The sequence below is a fragment of the Plectropomus leopardus genome, chromosome 21 (genome assembly GCF_026936395.1).
Source record: "Plectropomus leopardus strain MGB_pleo_1.0 chromosome 21, ASM2693639v1, whole genome shotgun sequence".
NCBI classification, from domain to species: Eukaryota; Metazoa; Chordata; class Actinopteri; order Perciformes; family Serranidae; genus Plectropomus; species Plectropomus leopardus.
The window spans coordinates 35168-59756 of NC_142196.1; the positions used below are offsets into that span (position 1 = coordinate 35168).

At 39.1% G+C, this 24589-nt stretch overlaps 1 protein-coding gene across 1 annotated transcript in view; it reads right to left on the reverse strand.

Annotated features, from left to right (window-relative positions):
• Positions 1–356: 356 nt before the first annotated feature.
• The window catches only part of LOC148185965 (ferric reductase 1), a 64658-nt gene continuing 40425 nt past the window's right edge, over positions 357–24589 (reverse strand). Inside the window, exons 7-17 of the mRNA XM_088072333.1 lie at positions 21836–22033; positions 18633–18734; positions 18320–18464; positions 15050–15157; positions 10601–10713; positions 8918–9004; positions 2894–2985; positions 1850–1908; positions 1570–1713; positions 936–955; positions 357–855 (exon numbers count right to left, since the gene is read on the reverse strand). Of these exons, the coding sequence (XP_087928459.1) occupies positions 766–855; positions 936–955; positions 1570–1713; positions 1850–1908; positions 2894–2985; positions 8918–9004; positions 10601–10713; positions 15050–15157; positions 18320–18464; positions 18633–18734; positions 21836–22033 (1158 nt within the window). The 3' untranslated portion in view covers positions 357–765. The remainder of the gene's footprint in view (positions 856–935; positions 956–1569; positions 1714–1849; positions 1909–2893; positions 2986–8917; positions 9005–10600; positions 10714–15049; positions 15158–18319; positions 18465–18632; positions 18735–21835; positions 22034–24589) is intronic.

Consider the following 24589-nt stretch of genomic DNA (forward strand, 5'->3'; position numbering starts at 1 on the left):
AATAATAATAAATGCCAGCAGGAACTGCTGGGGCAGTGCCTGTCCTGTTCGCTAAAGCTGGAGCATCATTTGGGGCACTTGGATGTGCTCTCTCTGGAACTTGCAGCTTGGGGAAAGAAGGTTCGGTCAATAGTGACTAAATCAAATTGATCAGAACCAGCATCACAGGGACAAGCTTTAACTATTGATTTTAATCAGAATCAGCATGTTCATTACAGTCTCTCTTCAGCACTGAAATTTGTCATTTTTCAATGCTGTGAGCACCACATATCTAATATTATTCCCCTCTATTCTGTTCTTCGCAGTATAAAAGCAAAAGCAGAAACACAATCATTACACATGACTCTGTGGTCACCTTCAGTCAATCAGTGACATTTGATCCCATAAAATCCTGATACAGAAGAGATTTTATCCCTAACCCTCAAAAAATGCAGCACTACTTAACAATGAGTGGTGGGAATAATAACTAAACGTTAATGACAGCACAGTCTATCAGTGAAGATGATTTAAGCCATTTTGCTTATCACCTGTCTGGATACGAGAAGAGGAGATACTTTGCCTGGCCAAGTTTCCAAATTACATCATCTTCTGTCTTCTGCTTAAAAGTGGAGAATTTCAAAACCATAGCAACTTACTGTGTGTCTGGCTTTTGTTTGCATTCTAGAAATCTGAGTTGGGTACAGCCCTACATCTATCAATTTGGCATATTCCTGGTATATAATAATAGAAATCCATCACTAGGTTGTTCTTGCTTTAGTTTTTCTCTTACGACATCCCTATTCCAACCAACAGTGTCACCAAAAAGGTTAAGTTTCCCAGGAAGAACAGAGCCATCAGCAGGACATCAACTGTTTTCTGTCAATACAGTGAAACATACTTTAGAAATCAACAGTATGCTATTGTTTATTTATGGACTTTTTGTGTTTTTGTCTTACCATTTTTGATTCCACCGTATCTGTAATCCAAAGAAAATACAGAAGTTAAAGCTGCAGCAGAACATTAAACAATTAAGCATTTATTTCCGCAGTAAATATCTCTGTGTCTGTGTGTGTGTGTGTGTGTGTATGTGTGCACGCACGTGTATGTGTAGTCCAGACAAAAAGGACCCTTAAATATTGTACACAAAATAGGCAAGGACCCATCAATAAAAACATCAGTTCCATGAAAAACAGCTTCTTGCTAACTTGATAGAAATAAATAGATTACCTGTAAAATGGGCTAAATCTACGCACCCCTGACCATGGCAATACATTGAAACACGTTTTATTTATATAGAGGTAGATTTGTCTCAATATGTGTGAGAAGACTGGCAAGCTGCCCTTCACCATTTCAAAGTAAATCTGCTACACACCCTGTTCATCTACACACACTGTGATGACACACAGCTATACACAGCTGGGAGAATATTAGCAAAGACTCCCTTTATTTTAATTATCTTTTGTCTTAATCTTTTCTCAAGCCAGTTTTTAGTCATAAGTTTAAGAGCCGTAATCACCCAATAAGATTTGAACAGTTTAAAAGTCCTTTTACAATGACAATAAAAAAGACAGAATAAAACAGTCTGCTTACCTTTACTGTTAACCCTCCATTTGAAATGGACATCCAAAAGAATGTAGAGCAAAGCTTCCCAGCCAACCATACCACCCATCACTTTCATCAGCCATTGGTCCAGAGTGCTGTCAATCAACTTCAGGCCTGTAAATATGGCAGCCACTGTGTGATGTAATAAAAACAGCCTTTTCAACACTTAGACAAGGGGTTACAGTGTACATGCTGTAGTAGTCTCAGTTTTTAAATCAAGTGTACTAAAGCAGCTTTTATCAGTACAGAATGTGAGACAACAGCTTACCAGCTAAAGCTTTTATAACAACTCCATTGAAAGCATGTGACCAGTTGAACAAAAACCTCCTGTCAAAGAAAAGAGGGGAAAAAATTCATGAACTCTGTCTTCACAAGAAGAAGAAGAACACTGGTTGTTTGTTGCTTAAAATTGCTGCTGGGACTTCTTCTAGCTGGTGTCCAGTCACAGGAAGATGGGGTGTGATTGGGGCTTGCTCAGACTTGGGAAATAAGAGACTGCTCTATGCACATCTTTACAGAGACCTCACCCCTAACATTCTGGATCAAGCTATTGCACTGGATGGGCAGAGCTCGTTCAGAGCCGATAGGACACAAAACTGATGCAAATTCAAAAAAAGGAATTCTATGATGCCATTAGCAGCAACATTACGAAGCAACCAGATGCAATCTTCATAGTAGCTGATGATTTTAAACAAACAGACCTCAAATCTGTCTTGCCTAATATCCACCAGAATTCTAGACTTCTGGTTACTAGCCCGATACCACTTGTTGCTGTGTTTTATATCACATACATTATCAGATATTAATACAGTAGGTATCAGTCTTTGCAGTCTTTGCATCATTTTATCTTAACACAGTTGCTACAATATTGTATAAATTGTAAATCAGTTCTTACACCTTTGGTCTTACTTCAGTCGCACCCATTACCACACATTTCCCCCCTTGTTTTGGAATTCAGGGCCAATAGAACTTGTTTACATAAGTATAAAAAAGCATATTTTGATAGCAAAAGATTTCATTTGGGGTCAGAATGACCCCGAGGACAATGCGAGGCTTAAACAGCTCTGATCTGATTGTGGCACCAGTGTTGTCAGAGCGTGTACGGAGCTCGGAATGGACAAAATGTGCAGTAAGAAATTCAACCTGCCGCATGCCTCCCATATGGGAGGATCTTGGGAGCGTATGATTGGCATGTCCAGAAGAATCCTTGATTTAATGTTTCTACAGCAAAACACACCCCTACCCACAAAGTGCTACTTAGATTTGACTACTTTAACTTCACATATACACACTTACAGAGCAGGAAACCTACCATGGATGTTGTGGTCCACAGCGCAGCATAGCCAGTATGGGCTGGAGGAATGAAAGGATCATTACCAGGCAGCCTAACACAGGATGGGCTCCCTGAAAATCAGCACACAGCAACACTGACATTCACTGGTATAATCCTTTCACACTGAGAACTATTTACATTTTTACTTAAAATGGCTAAAAGACATATCTGCAGATAGAATTTGAAGAATATTAGTGCAAAATAAGGGTAACACTAGAAGGCAGAAGGTAGCTTTATGAGTCATTTTTAAAACAAAGTTTGAAAAACGAAATTACATCTGTCCTTGATCCTGCTACATCTTTGGAGTTGAAGGATGAGTTGATTAAAATCACCAGCTACTATGAGGATTCCATCCGGTTGCTTGGGCATGTTTCTGCTAGTGATATCATTCAATTCCTGCAGTGCATTTTTTGAATTTGCAACAGTCTTGTGTCCTTATGGCGGCTAACAAGGTCCACCCATCCAGTGTAATAGCCTGATCCGGGATGTTAGGGGTTAACCATGGCTCTGTGAAGATGTGCGCAGAGCAGTCTCTAATATCCCGTTGCTGAGTGAGCCTCAATTGCATCTCATCCACTATATTATTGGTAGAGGAACTGCTCTCAGTCCAAGTTGGGTCAGCCTCACCCTGATGCCTCCTGCTCTCCTCCCTCTCTTTGTCCAGCGCTTTCGGTTTTGTTTTTCCCCTCTGGTCTGACTGGCCACTCTGGGTATGCTGTTGGTGGGGACCTTCTCACGGTGTCCTTTATTCAGTCCAAATCCCACACAACTTTTCCAAATGTTGACAAATGCCTCCCTATTGTGAAAAAATATAGTAAAAAAGTAGCAGGGATTTGAGGAGCTACTGGCTGGCATGTGCAGCCGTCATCATAGCAAAATAGTACTAAATGTTCTAATGTACTTAAGTACATAATGAAACCATAACATGTCTATAAAGATGGATGTCACATCTCTATTTCTTCCCAGCGTACAAAAATACGGCCAACAGTAGCTGCCATCTCGTTTTGGTGACGTCATTTGGTGCCTGTGCAGTAGCGATTCCCATAATATGGAATTCCGGCCCTAGCATCCATCTGACCAGTCACAAGTAGCGTTCTAAGTTGTGATTGATTGCACAAAGCTGTCACAACATTAAACCCTGTTCTAATAATACCATCAAATTTAAACCCAAACTTATCAGGAAACAAACACTTTAGGAAACAGCAACATGCTTAGAACTACCTCATATGACACTTTTTCACAAACCATCTGTGAAAAAGTAACATGCCCCCTGCATGTTACGTTTTCACAGATGGTTTCTGTTGGGTTTACTGTACTGCAGATCCAGATCTTTTGGCTTCACTTTTGGGGAGCTGTCATGCCATCCATATTAAAATAATAGTCTGTGTTGATTTGGGAAACAATACATTTTACATCATGTCACTGAACAGCAATAACACAATCATTATGAAAAAGTAACTTGACTGACTAAACAGTAGCAAATAACCAAATAACATCTGATGTGGTTAAAGCAGAAATGTCTGCTTGAGTTTGACCAAATGGACCCATATGTAACTGTTTTTTTGTGAGTGTTTTATCACTGAGAACCCTACGGTGGCCGACAAGTGCAAACGCGCTGCATATACAGACAGGCGCTGCAAATACAGAAACGCGCTGCAATTAGAGAAACGCGCTGCATATCGGAAAACAGATGCAAAACGAAAACGCTACAAATACAGAAACGCGCTGCAAATAAGAAAACAAATGCAAAAAGAAAACGCTGCATATTCAGTCATACAACGGAAGTGCTCCAGGCCTCTAGGGGCAGTGCTGAGCTTCCACACGAGAGACAGACAGACAGACGCATCAACCTGTGGAGCAGATAGGTACATGAGCGGCAGAGATATTGGTGAGAGGAAAACTGGAGTCGGGAGAGGCAAATGAAAAAGTATGTATTCTTTTTCTTTTTCTTTCTTTCTGTCTTTTTTCCATATGTGGCCCTCATCTTTTACTGTATTATGAAAGTGCAGCTGATTTACATGATGTTAGCATGCTAGAGACTTTGAGTTCTACAAGAGTAGTGTATCTGTAGTGGTAATGTTAGCTAACGTTACTGTAACTAACGTTACTTTCCGGGAGACCCCAGGGATTTGATTGCATTTAAGGTTAGATTATTTTCGACCTCGTCTCCACATATGATTGGATACTTTATTGATCAGTGACGGGATTTTGAATAAGAGGAAGGTGGGGAGGTGATGAAGAGGGAGAGAACAGAGTAAAACAAGAGTAGCATAAATTAAACACACACACACACACACACATGTCGTATTCCTCTAATGTAACATTTCTCTTTATTTAGTGATAATTGCTGATTTATGTGATTTTTTGATTGAGTTTACTAAAGGGATTTACCATATCAATGTCTGTATTTCCAGGCTGCCGTGTTTTGCCCTTTCTGTGGCCAACATCTACACACCGTTCAAGTGTTCTGTGGCTCATGTGGCAAAAATGTACAGTTTCTGGCAGAAGTGGGAGACAACAGTAAGTAGACTAAAAGTTGTATGTGTTTGTAGATTGTACAATAAAGGGTTCAACATACCCAGTTTGGAATACTTATTACTGGCTAGATACAATAGTTTTCAGTACGGAGATCTACTTTTCCAAACATAAATGTCATGTCATGTCTGTTTCCTATGTTTGGCACTTTTGTTGCATTTTTATAAATGTATTATGTTAGATTATTAATTATTATCATTGTTGTTATTTATTATTAGCATATAATTGTCATCATTGGGTGAAAGTCCTTGCTTTCATCATCATCAGCTGTTCATTATTTCACCTTAATTTTTTATCATTGAGGACCAAAAGAGTGCAGGAAGACAGACCCCTCCCATCTTGGCCACCACCTGTCAGAACCCCTTCCCTCTGTTAAAAGGTTTTGGACTATCAAGACCAAAACCTCACACCATAAAAACAGTGGGGACTCACAAACACTCTCCCTGCCCCCAGCTCTCTCAATATCTGTTTCTGATTTATTGTTTAATTCTATGAACCAAGAACTAATATCAAATGATTTATAATACGAGCTGTTAAAAGTCTGCAATGAGTAAGTCTACAATATAATAATGATCTCTGTATTATACATTAAAAAATGTTCGGAAAAGTAGATGTTGGCCACAGAAAGGGCAAAACATGGCAGCCTGGAAATAGACATTGAAATGGTAAATCCCTTTAGTAAACTCAATCAAAAAATCACATAAATAGCAATTATCACTAAATAAAGAGAAATGTTACATTAGAGGAATACGACATGTGTGTGTGTGTGTGTGTGTGTTTAATTTATGCTAGTCTTGTTTTACTCTGTTCTCTCCCTCTTCATCACCTCCCCACCTTCCTCTTATTCAAAATCCCGTCACTGATCAATAAAGTATCCAATCATATGTGGAGACGAGGTCGAAAATAATCTAACCTTAAATGCAATCAAATCCCTGGGGTCTCCCGGAAAGTAACGTTAGTTACAGTAACGTTAGCTAACATTACCACTACAGATACACTACTCTTGTAGAACTCAAAGTCTCTAGCATGCTAACATCATGTAAATCAGCTGCACTTTCATAATACAGTAAAAGATGAGGGCCACATATGGAAAAAAGACAGAAAGAAAGAAAAAGAAAAAGAATACATACTTTTTCATTTGCCTCTCCCGACTCCAGTTTTCCTCTCACCAATATCTCTGCCGCTCATGTACCTATCTGCTCCACAGGTTGATGCGTCTGTCTGTCTGTCTCTTGGGTGGAAGCTCAGCACTGCCCCTAGAGGCCTGGAGCACTTCCGTTGTATGACTGAATATGTGGCGTTTTCTTTTTGCATTTGTTTTCTTATTTGCAGCGCGTTTCTGTATTTGTAGCGTTTTCGTTTTGCATCTGTTTTCCGATATGCAGCGCGTTTCTCTAATTGCAGCACGTTTCTGTATTTGCAGCGTTTTCCTTTTGCATCTGTTTTCTTATATGTAGCGCGTTTCTGTATTTGCAGCGCCTGTCTGTATATGCAGCGCGTTTGCACTTGTCGGCCACCGTAAGAACCTCTCTTGGTCATCACACATGACCACCCTGGTTAAGAAAAAAACACAGAAAAGGCTTTACTGCCTATGGAAGCTTAGGAAGGCTAAATTCCAGAGCAAGATCCTGTTTAAGTTCCACAGAGGACCAAAAGAAAGCATACTGACTGGGAACATCAGGAACTGGCATGGTTCATGCACGGTCCAGGACAGGAAGGCTCTGCAGTGGGTGATTAAAACTGCCAAACATCACTGGTTCCCACAGAGCATCGGTGACCTCGGTGAAGTGAGGTGTCTGCATAGAGCCCATTGGATACTGAAAGACAGCAGCCACCCCAGCCACAGTCTGTTCACACTGCTGCCATCTGGAAAAAGATACAGAAGTATCCGCTGCCGCATCACCAGACTATGGAGCAGCTTTTTTCCCTAGGCTGTGAGACTCTTCAACTCCTCCTTCGACGCCAAAAAGATGTAGCAGGATTTAGGGTCAACTTAAATTTCATTTTTTCTTAAACCACATTTAAGAAATATATATATATATATATATACACACACACACATATATATATATATATATATATATACACATTTTTTTTTAATGTATGTATGTATATATATAGAGCCCTTGTTCCTTCTTTCTGAGGTTGCTATCACTCAGGATTACCACATCTATCATATCACTATTGCTATTTACTGACAACTACGATGTCTGGTTGGTAAGCCATCGCCAGTTTGTAGGTCTTGATCGGGATGTCCAACAGGATCTTAACCTTGTCATTCTTCACCACCTTTGGAGGTGTCTTCCTTTTGGAGATTGGGACTGGTAACCCAGACTCAGCACAGATGTTCCTGTACATGATGCCAGCCACTTGGTTATGGCGCTCCGTGACTGCTGTCTTAGGGCCTGTACCTGGGGTACCGCCTGGTGTGGTAAACCCTGACCTCTGTTGCTCTTGTGCTAAGTGCCTGTTCTTGTACTGCCATAGTGATTGTACTGCCTCTGTGCTGTCCTTCAGACTAGCCTTTTCCAGCAATTGGTAGGATTTCTCCATATCAGCCACTTCTGTTATCTGTCAGTGGTACAAGCCGATTGGTGTAAAAACTTGTTACCTGACTTTGAATTTCTCAAATCAAAACGAAAATCCATAAGTTGCCATGTACACAGAACATAAATACATCAAGCTCGTATTTTGGTACTTCCGCCAATTGGCAGTGTGAATTTGCATACAAGCTAAATATTTAGGATCATGACATAAAAATTTAAGATTTAGATTTAACATTTAACATTTAGGTTTAACATATAACATTTAGATTTAATATTTAGCTTTTAGATTTCACATATAACATTTAGATTTCATATGTAACATTTAGAGATAACATTTAACATTTTGATTAAATTTAAAATAAATTTTATTTAACAGTGACATTATCTTGAACATATTTTTTCAGGAAAAACTAAATCTGACAAAGTTTGCAAATATTGCTCTACCTGTGATTAAAATGTAAAAAAAATCACACCTCTTTTTGATTATGTTTGAGAGATGTTTCTTTCAGAGTGCACTCTTTACATTTGATTAATCGCAAGTTAACTATGGACAGACATACAATTAATTAATTAATAGTTATTATAAATTAAGAAGTTATTCTTTTTACATCAGTTGCTGTTTATGTATTTTGTAAATACTGTTGACTATTTTATGTCTTGAATTCCCATTTTTTACTTGAATGATTTCCTTTAATACGTATTTAATAAGCATGTTTGGAGGGAGTCTGAGATTCACTGCCAACAACTGCTTCCCTGTTATTGTTGTGTATATGGCAATAAACAAACTACTTGAATTGCTATAATGCAGTTCATTTTAATGCCAATTTCTCATGTATTGTGATGACAATGCCCTTCTGTGAAAAGTTAACTGATTAAAAAGAAATGGGTGTCAAAAATATGACAGCAGTGCTGGTGTACTGACCCCAGACCAGGCTTTAATGTATGAGAAGGAGAGGATGCAGGCGATAATGGTGGAGGCTACCGTCACACTCATCACTGTAATGTGGACCTGAAGGAGCACAAACAGATCATGACATGATAATGCATAAACTGAACACACAGAGCTCAAGAGACATGTACGATTAACTGCACCTGAGATAGTGCAGGCTTGGAACAAGCTCTCTTGCCCCTTTTTCACCAGGTCTGGTTATGGGCCAGTTCTGGGCCAGTTACTAATCTAGAAACGGTACTATGTGTTTTGACAGCCAAAGAACTGGCCCCACGCCAGAAGTACCGGTTCCAGACTGGTGCCGACACTTTGCTGGACCAGAAGAAAGAACAGCTTACTTCAGGGGCTGGGGGTGGAGTTATTGCGACCAACCAAAACACGGTGGTCGCCATTTTTGAAAACCCACACACCGACAGACACAGTTTCTCAACTTTCAGCGCACTATACAGTGTCTCCCATCAATATCTAAGACTATGGTGGGCCACATAGTCTAATTTTACCTGCCTTTGGCAAGCTTTATTCAAATATATACACCATTGGTGTTTTATATATAGTGCAGTAGCATCAGAAAATATCAGGCACATTAAAAGTGAAACTAAACCGTTCTCTGAAACTCTTTCACCTACAAAAATGTGAAAATATCTCCCCTCATCCATCGATCTGATCAGCTGTGAACATATCAACAGATCGATTATCCACCCCACGAGTGAAATTCAGCTGCGAAGGAGATTAAAAAAAAAACTCTGCCGACTGCGGTGCATTCATGGACCAGCAACAATATTGGATACTAGAGTGAGCGTGTGAGCAAGAGACAATAACGTTAACTTAGTCCAACATGGTAATAAATGATACATGTAACATCAGATATCACCTGACAAGGGTTAGAGAGAAACGCTGTGTGCTTAACCGAACTGTGATTAGTAATGTAACCGCAAAGTATAGTATTACATTCTTTGTTAATAACAATCAGAATATTACCTCTCTTCTCAAACGTCGAGGCCCATGGGAGTCCGATGAGCGTTACAAATGCTTTGGAGGTGTTGTCTCTGGAGTTATAAGGTTTGTAAACCCAGGAGCAACACTTTGAAATACACAAGGTTGGCCACTGTGAATGTTGTGTATCCAATGCTAGTGTAATTTGGAAACCAGAGGCGTATTCGGAAGCATGTATAGTGATGTAATGACGTGGCTCTGGTGCTGGTAGAAAGTCATACTTGTTCTTAAGATGTTCCTGTGTGGAACCAGTGCTAGCACCAGCCCAGCACCAGGTTCAGATGATGGAAAAGGGGTACCTGAGGAGTGTTACTACAGTAACCCCTTTAACAACGGTGCAGCATTCTTAGAGGTAAAAAGTCTTCTAGACTTGATGCACACCAACCCTTTCTGATATCTTCTCATTTGACTTTTGATGGCAGATGTGTGAATTTCATTTAAATGTGACTCTATCTTGTATTTATTTATTTATTTTGTTGGTATCGTGCAGCCATGGTGATAGCTAAGTATGATGCACAAATCTTAAATCTTATAATCTTAAATTTTGGTTGGTTGTTGTTGTTTTTTTAATTACATCTCTCTGAAATAGAAAACCCCATCAAATGTGGGACACATATTAAAAACAAGTATTTCCATTGTACATTGGTGTATCTATAGTCTCACCAGAAACCAGACATTTTTGCCGCATCTTAGTCTTTTGGTCACTCCTTTCAGATATCGGGCCACCAACATCCCCAGTGATCCAAGAGTCATCCAGGCTATCAGCATCAATGCACCTGAGAACATAATTTAATGTTAGAATACTGCCCAGATCTTAACACACACCAAATGGTGTTGACTCAACATCCATTTCTTATTGTCCAAAAACAAAACTTTCTTTTAGCTAACTATGGATAGCAGATATTATTTGAGACCAATAATTGCATCCCTATTTTAAATTGTTGCAGTCAGTCAGTCAGACAGTCTGGTAAAGTGGTCCTCATGGACACATGATGAGACAACAGGATTTAAAATTTCTCAGATATTTTCTCTTAATTTTCTGGTAAAAGAAAATATAAGTCAACTTCAGATGCACCAACCATTCTAAACATCCAAATCTGCTCTTGACCTGGTGTGCTAATTAGTGAGAAAAAGAATCAACAACTATTTTTTATAATTGTTTAAGTCATCGTTCATGCAAATAACATTTAATAGATTCATAGTTTTTCTTTTAGTTATTCTTTTAGGATCTGAATACTTCATCCACCAATGCTGCTGACTTTTGATCAATAGGCATTCAGTACTGAGCACACCAGGTCAAGAGCAGATTTGACCTGTTGTATTGTAGCGGAGTACAATATTCTCCTCTAAAGTGTAGTAGAGTAGAAGTGAAAGGTGGTGTGTGATTGAAATACTCAACCAAAGTTAAAAAAAAAAAAAAAAAGAAAATCAGAATTGTACTTGAGTACAATACTAAAGTAAATGTTCTTAACATTCTAAGAATGGTCAGCAGTGTGGTGGGTTTTATGTTTTATCTTGGATATACATATTATATTATATTATGTTATAAGTTGGGTGAGAGCTGTGTGCTTGCTGCAACTTTGTTTATGGTATTGTACATCACATTATAGTTCATGTTATTGTGACATTTCACACATTATACCTATATTATACCTCTCATCATATCTGCAAGCTATATCTGCAAACTATATATCTCATACTCTGTTTAGGTCCTATCTGTTCTGAGTAATCATGGATTAATAGTCAAGCAGAGGCTGGGTTCAGTTAAGGACAAAGGAATACCAGGAATGTATTTTGGCTGTCTAGTAAGAAAGCTGTTGTCCCTCTTAGAAAGTAGATATTATCAACAGATTAACTGGTAACTATATTTAGGAAAGTAATTGGAGTGCAATATCAGCCAGGGACTTTCTAAAGCAGGGATGGGCAATAAATTTTCCTGGGGGCCACAAGAATTTTTGCTGGGGGACAAAGACATTTTCTCATGCTGTAACCTCTCATTTTATCACTATGTTAAATATTAGAATACAGCACATACTACACACACACCTTAGCACATATTATAGTTAAAATCACTCCAAACATGCATCTTATTGAGACAACCATGTGCAAGAGTCTTTAAGCTACTGTACAGGACTGACTGTTTGGGGTAAAAGCTGTCATCAATGACACCGTGACACTGAGACTGCATAAACTTGTGAACAGCTTTAGAGCTGTTCTTCCACAGAAATTTAACTTTCTCCCTTTTGGTTGCATTAAGGAATCAACCAGCATCTGGTCTAATTCTCTAAGGTAACTGTGAACGTGTTGATCACAGTTGCAAAATCAAACTGTTGGATGTCCTTTGCGAAAACCTGAAGCTCTTCCAGGCATGGGCATTCATGTGTTCTCTCTACTGGAGGCAAGACTACATTAGCATTTTTAAAGACTTTTGAATTATGTGCTACAGGTCTCTGTGGTTAGGGTGCAGAGGCTGAACAGCTTTCACTCCCCCTTCTAAATGAAGGAGAGCAGATAAAGGTGTCAAATATCAGTGGCTGTGATGAAGATGGGACAGAGTATCTTGAAGATAACCTACATATTTCATCAAGGTCTCTGTTCAAGAGACAGGTTTTCAGTTTACTGTTACCTCTGTTTACCTCCTCAACCTTCTGCAAAGGTTGATGAGCTGATTCAATTCCCAAGGACATTGGATCAGGTTGGAATAGTTTACATACTCTGACTGGAGAGGGTTTTAACCTTTCATCCTGAGAGATGTGTGAGCCAGAAAACCTGGAATCACATGTGCTAGGAGACTGTGGTCGGGCAAGATGTTCTAAGTTAAACCTTAACAGTTCTTCCTTGTGTGTGCAGAGATCCAAACTCTGCTGAATGCAGGTCTTGTAGGTAGTGCATGGCTTTCTTGTTAGCCATCCTTACCTCATGGAGGAGAGATTTTGCTCTCTTGGTTTCTACCCTTTTTTAGGGCTGTGTGGCTCTGAAAGGCAAGGCTGGTTTGCGTGTGAAACATCAAGAGCAAGCATCTCAACAGTGAACCTTGGGATGCAATGGCAATCACACCTGTCGCTGAGTAGAGAGTTTATCTCTTTACCACAAAGTGATTACACTTTACTTTACACCTACAATGAAACATTATGATGAAGCATAAATGATTATAAATGCATCAATATGCACCTCACTTTACTTGACACATACAATGGTAACTTATGATACAGCATGGACTGTTAGCACACTTTGAGTCCTTACTACAGTTAATTGTTGATGTGTGAATAAGTGAGTATAGATATGTATAATGCATTAGAAGCCCCAGCACCTCTAGTTTATAACAAATCAAGAGTATCCATAAGACCCTTGCCACTTATAAATCCCTATAAGTAAATCTATTTTGTGACTATTCATTTAGTGCATCAGTAAACATGTTGTGTGTTTATGAGTGTATTCATAAAGCATTATGAATGCATTATAATTCACAATGAATGCCATCATAATGCATTGTTTATGTGGTTTTTATGAAAATGTTACCAAAAAGACTAATAAATCTAACTTGTACTATAAATATAGAAAGCTGTTATAACAACTACAGAGGACTCCTGTGAAAGGTATAAGGGTCTGCACTTTACTGCTAGAAACTACAGATAAGGTATGCAATGCTTGCACCATGCAACAGTATTTGTTCACAGAAATACATAGGTCTACTGTTCACACTTAACGATTATTCATTAAACCTACTCTTGTTCTGTATGGGCTGCCAAGAAAAATGTGAGCTGCATTGTTCTTTGCTACTTCTGTTGTGTTGGAACAAACAACTGGACAATAATGTAATGCTGATGACACTAATGCCCAGATTATTTATTTAATCAACCAGCTAGGCATGCACTTCCTGCAGTGCTCTACAGCAGCCATGCTTCTGACCATTTTTTGACATTGTGGTAGCAGCATCCTGCAATGTAAAGAGCAGATGCAGTAGGATACTTAAAACATAATATGTGGACGTCTACTGCAAAGTAGCAACATGTAATGAGTTGAGATGAGATCGTGTTGGATTTATCATTTTTCTTGCTCCAAGTGCCTTTCTCTTTTTTCACAGCCTTTCCCCCAGTTCTCTGCATGACCACTAACAATTCCTGTTGCTATGACTATAATAGTGTTGTTTTCAGTATGCACACAGAATACAGCTAGCCAAGGTAAAGAGAATGTATTTGCTAAGATTGACAGAAAGTGTACCGGATTGGAATCACAGACTCCACTTTTAACATGCTGATGTTTATCAGGAAATGTAACCATGCAAATTACATGTGAACACAAGTTGAACACAAAGGCTAATGGAAAAGGTGTTGAACAGTTTTACATTTTGACATATTGATGGCACTAAGATGATATGTCAGGAGATCCCTAAATTTATTAGAATTCCCAGTCCTGTTGGGAACATGAATTTCTTTAACAAAGTGCATGGCAATCCATCCAGAAGTTGTTCAAATATTACAGTCTAGACCAAAGTGATGAACCAGATGACTGACTGACTGACCAGCATTGCCATAATTAGAGACACACCAAGAGCATGACTAAAAGAGTTATTACATCTACACTAGAGCAGAGTCCAGTATCATACAGCATGGGTGTTTATGCTTGATAAAAAAAAATATTGGTTTGTAAAGTTGAGAAGAAAAACAAGATAAGGTGCCTTTTGTCTCACTGACACATATCCATAATAAATGACACCTTAAAGCAAAACACAATAATTCACCCATCGTTTATGTACAAGTGATAACATACACAACATTCCTGACAAACCAATCTATCAACCCACACCCTGAGCACACTGTGCCTGTTTTGTCTCTTTCCTCAGGTCTGTCCAACACAAATTGAAATACTGAAAATGCCTTTAGTAAATTTCTTTACAATGTCCCCATGGATAGAGGTACAAAGGGAAAGTCACCAGAGTCATAAGAATCCGGACTATTAACAACAACCTACATATCACTCCAGTAGCCGTCAAGTTGATGGAAACACAAAGTAACAAATATGACTATGCTTACATATTGCTGTAGCAGGACAAAAAAGAGTGTATGGTTTCAGTTCTTGCTACTGTAGCCAACCCTCTGGCCAAGATCTTACCATGTGCTTTGATGATATAAGGCCAACCAGCTTTTCTGACCAGCCGAGGTCTGGAGATGTCTACCCTGTCAGTGCTGACGAAGGTATCTGTATGGAACTGGATACGTCCTATAGGAGAGATGCATAAAGCAGAAAGAGCTGATTAAATTTTATGTTCTTTATAGAACTGTGAAATAATTCTAGTTGTTACTGCTACGCATCTTGTGCTGCAACAAACTCATTTCTGCACAGTGTTACCATTGCAGCAGCAGTCAGCGATTGAAATGATACACGTCAAAGCAAGGATGGTGAAGTTTCAATTAACAATCAATTAATATTGCAAAACTTAGGAAATGCTCCAGCTAATTGAGTGTGATAATTGTGTATCAGGTAGGATAATATTGTACTTACTGAGGTGTGGGAACAGTGCAACATTATGAAAAAGAAATAAGACAGAAAGAGTCAGATGCTTGTGTTATTCTTTCAGACTAGAAGCACAAGCAGTTTGTGGTTTATTTATGTATTGTTTGAATCTCTTTATTTGGAGGTCAAACTGAAAGTGAGCATAACTAATATAACTATTACATATTGGAAAGTTATGCTAAATAGACTTCCATTGGTATAGCAACTTTTTAATCATTCAACCACTTACATGCTGCATTCACTCATCGCACACTGTGCCTGAGGATAACGGGAATGTCTGTAGTAATATCCTATGTATACATGAATATGGGTATAAGCCTCAGATATAATTAAATGATGATATAAATAAATACAAGAAAAAAAATCCAATAATGATATTCAAATCAACAGCAATCCATTGGATAAAAAAATAGATGCACAAATAAAAATGAGCAAGAACATTTTGTTTTGCGTGTGTGTGTATGTGGTATGTCAACAGTATAAAGATGTAACAAAAAAAATTAAAACAAAAAGTGAGATGTGCAGGACAAGGTGAAGGAGAAGGAGGTCATTTCAGGTTGTTCAGGTTGTCCCATAGGCTGTGACATGCACCAACATACCTCGCTGCTTATGTGACACAGCCACTGTCTTCCCCCAGTAGATACTGTATTAGAGTTAGTTAGAACATCAAAATCTTGGCATTTACATTTAATTTGTGTGAAGAACTTTGCTCTAGTATCATGTGCAGTGTAGCAGGAAATGTGTCTCTGTCTCCACCTGTCTCTGTGGACAGAGCCAACACAGCCTATCTTAACTTGGCAGCCAGGTCTTCCTGTGTCTGCTGCTCTCTATAGCCAAGCTGTGACCACTGAGTCTGCACATAGTCAATGTCTTTCTCAGTTTCTGATCAGTCACACTGCTCAGATAGTCGGCAACCATGTATTGTCTGTTTAGAGCCAAATAGCACTGAATTTTGCATCGAGTATTTGTGATGGATGTCCAATATTTAGGTGATGTTCTTTTTCTTAAGCTATACTTTGGTTGGGCCAGATTGTGTGAGGGCTGGCTAAGGAGACTCTCTCTCTCTCTCTCTCTCTCTCTTTCTCTCTCTCTCTCTCTGTTTCTCTCTCTCTCTCATAGTCATAATACAAGGTGGTGCAATTTGACTATAAAAAGGTGTGGCTGCTGTGATTGTGCGGTTTCATTCTTTATAAAGCAATTCTTTAATCTGTAATTCCATGATTCTGTATCACACCTTCTCACCCAAGGTGCAAGGTAGATTTATTTGTCATATTTCTTAAATGTGGTTTAAGAAAAAAATGAAATTAAAGTTGACCCTAAATCCTGATACATCTTTTTGGCATTGAAGGAGGAGTTGAAGAGTCTCACAGCTCGGGGGGGAGTTGCTCCGTAGTCTGGTGGTGCGGCAGCGGATACTTCTGTATCTTTTTCCAGATGGCAGCAGGGTGAACGGACTGTGGCTGGGGTGGCTGCTGTCTTTCAGTATCCTATGGGCTCTATGCAGACACCTCACTTCACCAAGGTCACTGATGCTCTGTAGATGGGAACCAGTGATGTTCTGGGCAGTTTTAATCACCCACTGTAGAGCCTTCCTGTCCTGGACCGTACATGAACCATGCCAGTTCCTGATGTTTCCAGTCAGTATGCTTTTTATTGGTCCTCAGTGGAACTTATATAGGAACTTGCTCTGGAATTTAGCCTTCCCAAGTCTCCCTACGAAGTAAAGCCTTTTCTGTGCTTTTTTAACCTAGGTGGTGATGTGTGATGACCAAGAGAGGTTTTCAGTGACAGTAATTCCAAGGAACCTATAGCTGTTCACCTGCTCCACCTTGGCTACACTGATGTAGACAGGTGTGTGTGTTTGCCTCCTTCTTTCTAAAATCAATAATTAGCTCTTAGACTTTTTAGGTACAGGAACAATGAAGGCTGTCTTGAGGTAGGAGGGAACAGTCTTGTGAGAGTGAGATGTTAAAAATGTCAGTTATAACATTAACTAGCTGATCAGCACAGTTTTTGAGTGCACATCCAGGAATGTTGTCAGGGCGCACTTGTCTTTTGGTTCACTCGGCAGGAGTTTTCTCACATCTGCTGTAGTCACTGAGAGTGGCCGGTCCTCTGGAGGCGGAGTAGACCTCATAGCTGAGTCCTTATTGTGGAGGTCAAAGCAAGCAAAAAATGTGTTCAGCTTGTCTGGCAGCTGGGTTCACATATGCTAGTGGTGCTCCTGCCTCTGTAGCCTGTGACATTTTGAATCGCCTGCCAACTTCATTTCAATTCATTTTCACAAGTATCACTTCTTTTTGGATTTTGTGGTCAACAGACCTCATTTAGATAAAATTATTCTAGTCATTTTTGAATGCGTGGTTGGCCCAGTGATGTGTGTATGTGTGTGTGTGTGTGTGTGTGTGCTGCAAGTGTTATGTGGAAGCTCTGGTCATCACATAGAGAAAACCTGTGATGAAATCATGTTTCAGGTTTTGTAGTTTGTGTGCACGTGTGTTCATATGTGTCTGTGTGTGTCTGTTTTTTGTGTTTGTGTGTTGGAAGGCACTATAGCGTGCCCCCTTTGCCCCACCCAATGCTACTTTTGTGGGCACAGGGTTGAAAATGACCCCGGAGGATCTTAGTTATTACTCTGTCCAATAAAATACCCATAATGCAATGAAATTAGTGACAATTAACTAACCTCCTCTACATTAGCGCTCAACACCGGAGCTGAGGTCCAGAATGACGGACATTCACCTTGGTAACTGTGACTCCACTAAAAGAATGACCTGACAGCAGGTCTTAAGTTCAAGGCCCAGCATCATTGTTCCCATTCGAAGTGTTATTTAATACTGTGTGGATTAAATATTCTCATGTCATTACCATTGTAGCTGGGTCCATGGGCAAACATAAGATGGTAGGTTTTGTTGAAGCCAGTGGTCCTCTGAAGAGGAAAAATGTTCATGGAGGTGAAGGAACAGCTGATCACCCCATCCTGCACTGACACTCTTACATTAGAAACATTCCCCTGGTGGACAGAATGTCATTTCAACATCACTTTAAATTTACAGTTATATGTGTAGTTAACAGCAGTGACAGAGCATTAAATATTTCATGGTCTGATATAAAAAAACCTAACACCTTGCCTAACACCTTATCCAGTAATAAATTAGTGGTTTGAGAAGAACTTCAGTACCAGAGGAAGAGATTTTGGAGCTTCCCGTCCTGTTGAAAAGGCATGCTGCAACTCCACAAGGCCATCACTTCCTATGCCACAAATATAAATATCATCATTTCCCTGTAAAGACACAGAGGTAACAATAAAAATGAATACTTTAAGTTCAAACAATTAACTCAAACCTGTTGATGTGTTGCGTAAAAATAAGTGGCTGCAACCCATCTGGTTGGAATAACAATACAGTTTTTTGTGTGTTATTTGCAATATTTCTGTTCCCAAGAGCAGCTACTTGGGCCTTAAGCCCAGTTAGCAGAATTAACAGAAATATTGCAAATAATACACAGCAAACTCAAGACTGTTTGTCAGGCATGACTTTGTAACGGTAACCCTGCTAACCCGCCAATAATGATCGCGGACTATAAGTAAGCCTCTATTAGTTAGCTGAGTAGTGGACCAGTGTCTAGGTTCATGGAGGTAAATGCTGCACTGTTTAATAGTCAGGAAGGAGCAACACAGACCCAGGAATGAGCTTAAGTTAAACACTGTATTTGAATACTTTGTAGAAAAAAATAAAATAAAATTTACAATTTAACGGCTGGCATCTCTACAAAAAGCACACATTCATCAGTGCACTGCAAGACTCAAAAAATATCAGCGTAAACTCAGTCCAGAACATCAACAATTTTCAGGTAAGAATTCAAACTCAAAAGGAATATCAAGATGCAATAAAGTTCAGTTTTCCACTCTAAGTTAAGTTCAGTTTCTCCGATGCAAATGTTTGAACAGTATACAGTTCAGTTTTAAACAGGTTTCAACCAACTTATGTAGGGATTAATTTCTCATTTCTCACTCGCTCTCATGCACTTCTCTCGCTGCTCCGGTGTGTGTGTACTGACGTGATTGCTGCCTGAAAATGGGTGGGACTCGCTTCCTCTGCCCTATAGCATTTCATTGCTGTGATATTCAACCAATAACAATAAAAGAAATTTGACAGGCATCTAAATCAACCAAATAACTTCAGATAAACATAGTTTTGTGAACCAGAAAGTAACAGGAAAATAAAATTACTAGTTAATCCTTATTAAAATTAGATTTTTAATAAAATAAGGAAACTCTGTTTCCTACTGGGTTACAACTTGTATGGGGCTTTAGTGCTATCTTTAGGAGTGTAGTCTTTAAAATTTGAGATTATGATTTATTGAATTCAGGTTCATATTTCATAATTATTTTAATTATTGTATTTCCTGACAAGCACCAAGAATATAAAGAACACTGATTTGGCTGAATATGTTCCAAATTTTAAGAAGTTTCTCAGATCTGTGAGACATGTGCTTGGTGGCAGTAGGGTGACCTCTGGTGTTGGCTCCAAGAAAGAGGTTTAGGCTGAAGAATGTTCATTGAGCGAATGTGTGGTGTGTCACGGGGGCCTGTTGGACTGGTGGGTCTCTCTCTCTCTCTCTGTTTGTCCTTTCCTCTTTTCTAATGTGGGTTTCAAAGGTTGGCTCACTTAATGTGTAAATGGTATTGCTGGACAAAATGGACAAAAATGTTAATGTGATTTATTTACAAGAAACACACACACTGGTGGAGGAGAACTTGCATCCTCAGCCATAGGACCAATAGGAGTCCAGGGGTTTTATTTACACCAGAGCAGGGGATTGGTGTGATTTCACAGAGGGAGGTGGTTAAAGGTAGGCTGCTGGTAACGGGAGTTCAGGGTCTTGTTTTTGTGTTTATGAATGTGTACACACCAAATACAGGCAGGGAGAGGATTGAACTGTTTAAGGCTCTGAAACAGGAATTATCTAGAGATTGTTGAAAGCGCAGGTGTCCCCTGTGTATGGCAATCTGTGTTTGGAAATTTAAAGTGAGGCTTTTGCAAGATGCACAGTTTTGCTCTAGTTTCAAGAAATTTGAGGGAGTGTGGAGAGAGAGGAATTAAGAGTTTGAGTCACTCAGGTTATGGTGGGACTTTGTCAATTGTATTTCGGATCTGCTACTGCTAAGATGAAGAGAGCAATTATCAGGGTGGAGGGCAGCATAAAGGAGGTTGAGGACAGACTTATGGAGCAGAACACTGCAGAGCAGAGGCAAAACCTTGCTGAACTTAAAGGGGTTTGCACTCCCTTCTCCAGGATAGAGCGAGGGGGGGCTCTTGTAAAGTGAGGCATTCACCTGTACATTCCCCAGGTGTGGGGTGTGGTCTGACGGCTGATTTTTATAAGGGATTCTGCTCAGTACTGGGCCCGTAGTGGTATGAGGTGGTGCAGGAGGCCCTTCGTGTAGGGGAGCTACCACTCACCTGTTGCAGGGCAGTCCTGACTCTGCTACCTAGGAAGGGGGATCTAGGTGACTTGAGGAACTAGCAACCGGTGGCTCTGCTCTGTGTGGATTTTAAAATCTTTTCCAGGAGTCTAGCAAACTGGCTGAAGGGACACTTAGAGACAATAATACACATTGAACATGATGTTCGATTCACAACAACTTGCATCTCCTGTATGATATGATGGACTTGGCCAGATTGATTATCTGGCGGGAGTGGTTTTGGTCCGTTCAGACCTGCCACTCTGGCTCTGCTTCCTCTCTCTTTCTTTCTTTTCTATAACTGCTCTCTGGCATTCATATTTAAGTCATAATTGTTGATCAATGACTCTAGGATCCTCATTGAGTGCTTATCCTTTTTACTGTTCACCACCTTGGTCCTGTTGAACTGCACTATGCTAATCCCATTGCCTCTCTGGAGCATTCCTGCTCCCTTGTTTCCTAGCTTTCTGGCCGCAACCCTGGCTGTGCCTGATCGTTGTGATATCTGTGCTGGCTCTGTGACGATGCCTTTGGTTGTGCTCGTGCTGTGGCCGCACTGATACTGTATCCCCCGCTCGCCCTGATCGTGCTCTCCGTCCTGGTTGCACCGATGCTGTGATTATGCCTTTGGACACCTCTGTATCAATATATTCATGAGACCCTTATAATTGTCATCATACACCCACAATGAACCACAATATTATCATAGAGTGCATTTGATAATTTCACATCTATCTATCTGTTATTTTATTATGACATGCGTCTGTTTACATTATTGCTGTGCCTCTCTCCCCCTCTCTCCCCCTCCTCCCTCTCTCTTTCTCTTTCCTTTTTGCCACAGTTGTATTTCATTTGTTATTTATTTTATTTACGACAATGAACACTGTATAAAATTAAGTATTTTGCCTATAAATTACCATCATTTGATCATCTGAGAATCCAAAAGAGATGTATCCATCAGAAGGTCCTTTCATCTCATAGTGGAAGACTGCATCACTGGGAGAAAACATCATGGCTGACATAAAATAACAGTCAGCACTGGCTGCAGGGTCACAGTTTGAAGGCTGACTGAAGCACACTTTGGTGACTCCACAATCTGCACTGCAGATACTCCTCTGGAGAAAAAAGAAAAAATCATGTTAAAAACCCAATGACTGACAGTACAAAAGGCATTCACACAGCACCACAGAAAACTCCATCTGACTTTCAAAGACTTGCAGTGATTGTTAACCATGACCATATCAGGCTTTCCCTGCACATGTATTGTACAAATAAGTAATTAGTGGGACATGAAAAATGTAACTGAATGTACAAAAATATGGGACTTAGCTGAATCATGCAATATTAACATTCTTTTTTGATGAAAAAAATGCTGCAACTACACATACTGTAAAACTACAAATCACTGAACTTAAGGGGCTTAAATATGGAACAGATGTCCATATGGGACAGGTGTTAAATCCTTTCACACACCAGAGAGACAGATGTTACTGTCTTCCTCAGACAGACATTAAAGTTCAATTTTTTTCCTCCCATTCTCTCACTCTCATGGAATGGATGGAAAAATGTCTAGCTGCTGCTTCAGCAGAGTTTTGTTCAGCATATTTGAGAACAGACAGCTTGAGGTGCGTGTTGTACTTTTGTCGCCATGACAGCAGTGAACATTAACGTCACTTTTGCAACAGTAAATGAGGATTTACGACACCCTGCATCCACAAATCTGCTCATTTTATAGCATTAAAATCCACCTGTCTGCCAGCGAGAAGCGCATTTGGCATACCAAAAATAAAAAGAGGTGAAAAATAAACAGAGAAAGGACGGAACACTTTTTGCAGCCAGTAAGGTAATGCATTTAGCATGTTAGCAGTTTGTAGACAGTCAGTAATGGACTTCATTCAACTATATTTACAACGTGGATTTTTCGATTCTTCTGATAGTTGGATTACGGAAGCCCTGAGGGACAAGTGACATTTTTTTCCCTGTAATACATTTTCTAAGTTCAAAAAAGAAAGAGAGAAAAATGGGGTTTTTTTGTGAGAAAAATTTGATTTTTTGCAAGAAAAATGTTTTTTTTTTGTGAGATTTTTTTTTCACTTGGTTCCACACTTGAATTTTTTTTGTGTGAGAATTTTTTTTTGTGAAATTTCTTTTTTGGCGAGTAAAAAAAAGAAAGTTTTCTCCATTTGTGGAACCCAGTGAAAAAAAAAAATTCTCACCAAAACAAAGAAAAATGTCTTCTCGCTAAGAAAAACACTTTGTTCTCGCAAAAAAAGAGTTTTTTCTCACAAAAAAAAGTAATTTTTGTCTTTTGTTCTTGATAAATTGAAGGAATTATAATTTGGTGCTCAGAGTTTCCATAAAACAAACTGAACGATTGAACTGGGGAGAACCTGACCAAGCAAACAACAAAAAAATGGTAAACATCTACAAGCATATTTGTATACACAACCTAAACAGCTTAACTAGCTCTAACAGGGTAAACAACGAGCCAGTGGACTTGAAGAGGTTTTTAATATCAAAGAATTTCTATAAACATGAATTTCTGACAATCAGATGCAGCGTCTTATTGGGACTGGTGTTTATTTGTCAAAATGTGTAATGCACGCTGCTATTAAAAGGAACCCGGCATTAGAAAGGGACTTGAATTTTGATTTAAGTTTCACAGTAATTTTTAAGTTTTCGTATCAGGGGAACAAAAAGGCGGATGTATTTTAGAAAGAAACACATACAGCTTGGTCTGAATATACAAAGAACTCAGTTACTCAAAATAAAAAAAAAATAAGTCTAAAAGGTTTTGATTTAAATTGAAAATTGCGGGTACTTCACATTTTTTGATATTACTATAGACATACAATTTATTGGTCTATGGACATCAAGAAATATAAAAATACAACGCCCTGTCCTGAAGGGAAGGCTAGCAAGAAGAAGAAAGTATGGTTGGACAATCAAGGATAAAGATCAATATCAAATCATGATTAGTGAAAACAGTGGTTCTAAAACAAGAAAGCAAGAACTAAAAGATGCAATTTGCAGTCTGTAAGAGTTTGGATTAGCTGCCCGATACATCCCATTAAAGAAATAAAGTATCACAGTGTAAGACAATGTTGGAGGGACATGTAGACCCCTATCGATCTTTGGACCTAATAAAGTTGCTAAGTATATAAAATCTCAGCAGATGGTTAAATATTTCTATGGAACTTATTTTTTTAAGTGAAAGCACACCACACATTTTGAGCAGAAAGCAAATCTAGGTTTGTGTGCAAAGGCAGGGTTTTGAGTGAAAGAAAATAAAGTCTGAAAGTGAACGTAATAACCGTCGTGGTAACACTTACTAAGAAGACCACATCTACAATGCATTATGAAGGCATTCATAGTGAATTATAACACATTTATGATGCTTTATGAATACATTCATAAACCCACATAATGCTTACTGATACACTATATCAATAGTCATAAACTATTATAGATTTGACTTACAATGATTTATAAGTGGCAAGGGTCTTATGGATACTCTTGACTTGTTATCAACTAGAATGATGAATGCTGGGGCTTATAATGCATTATAAATATCTATAATCACTCATTCACACATCAACAATAAACTGTAGTGAGGTCTAATGGTGTGATATAACAATCCATGCCGTATCATAAGTTACCATTGTATGTGT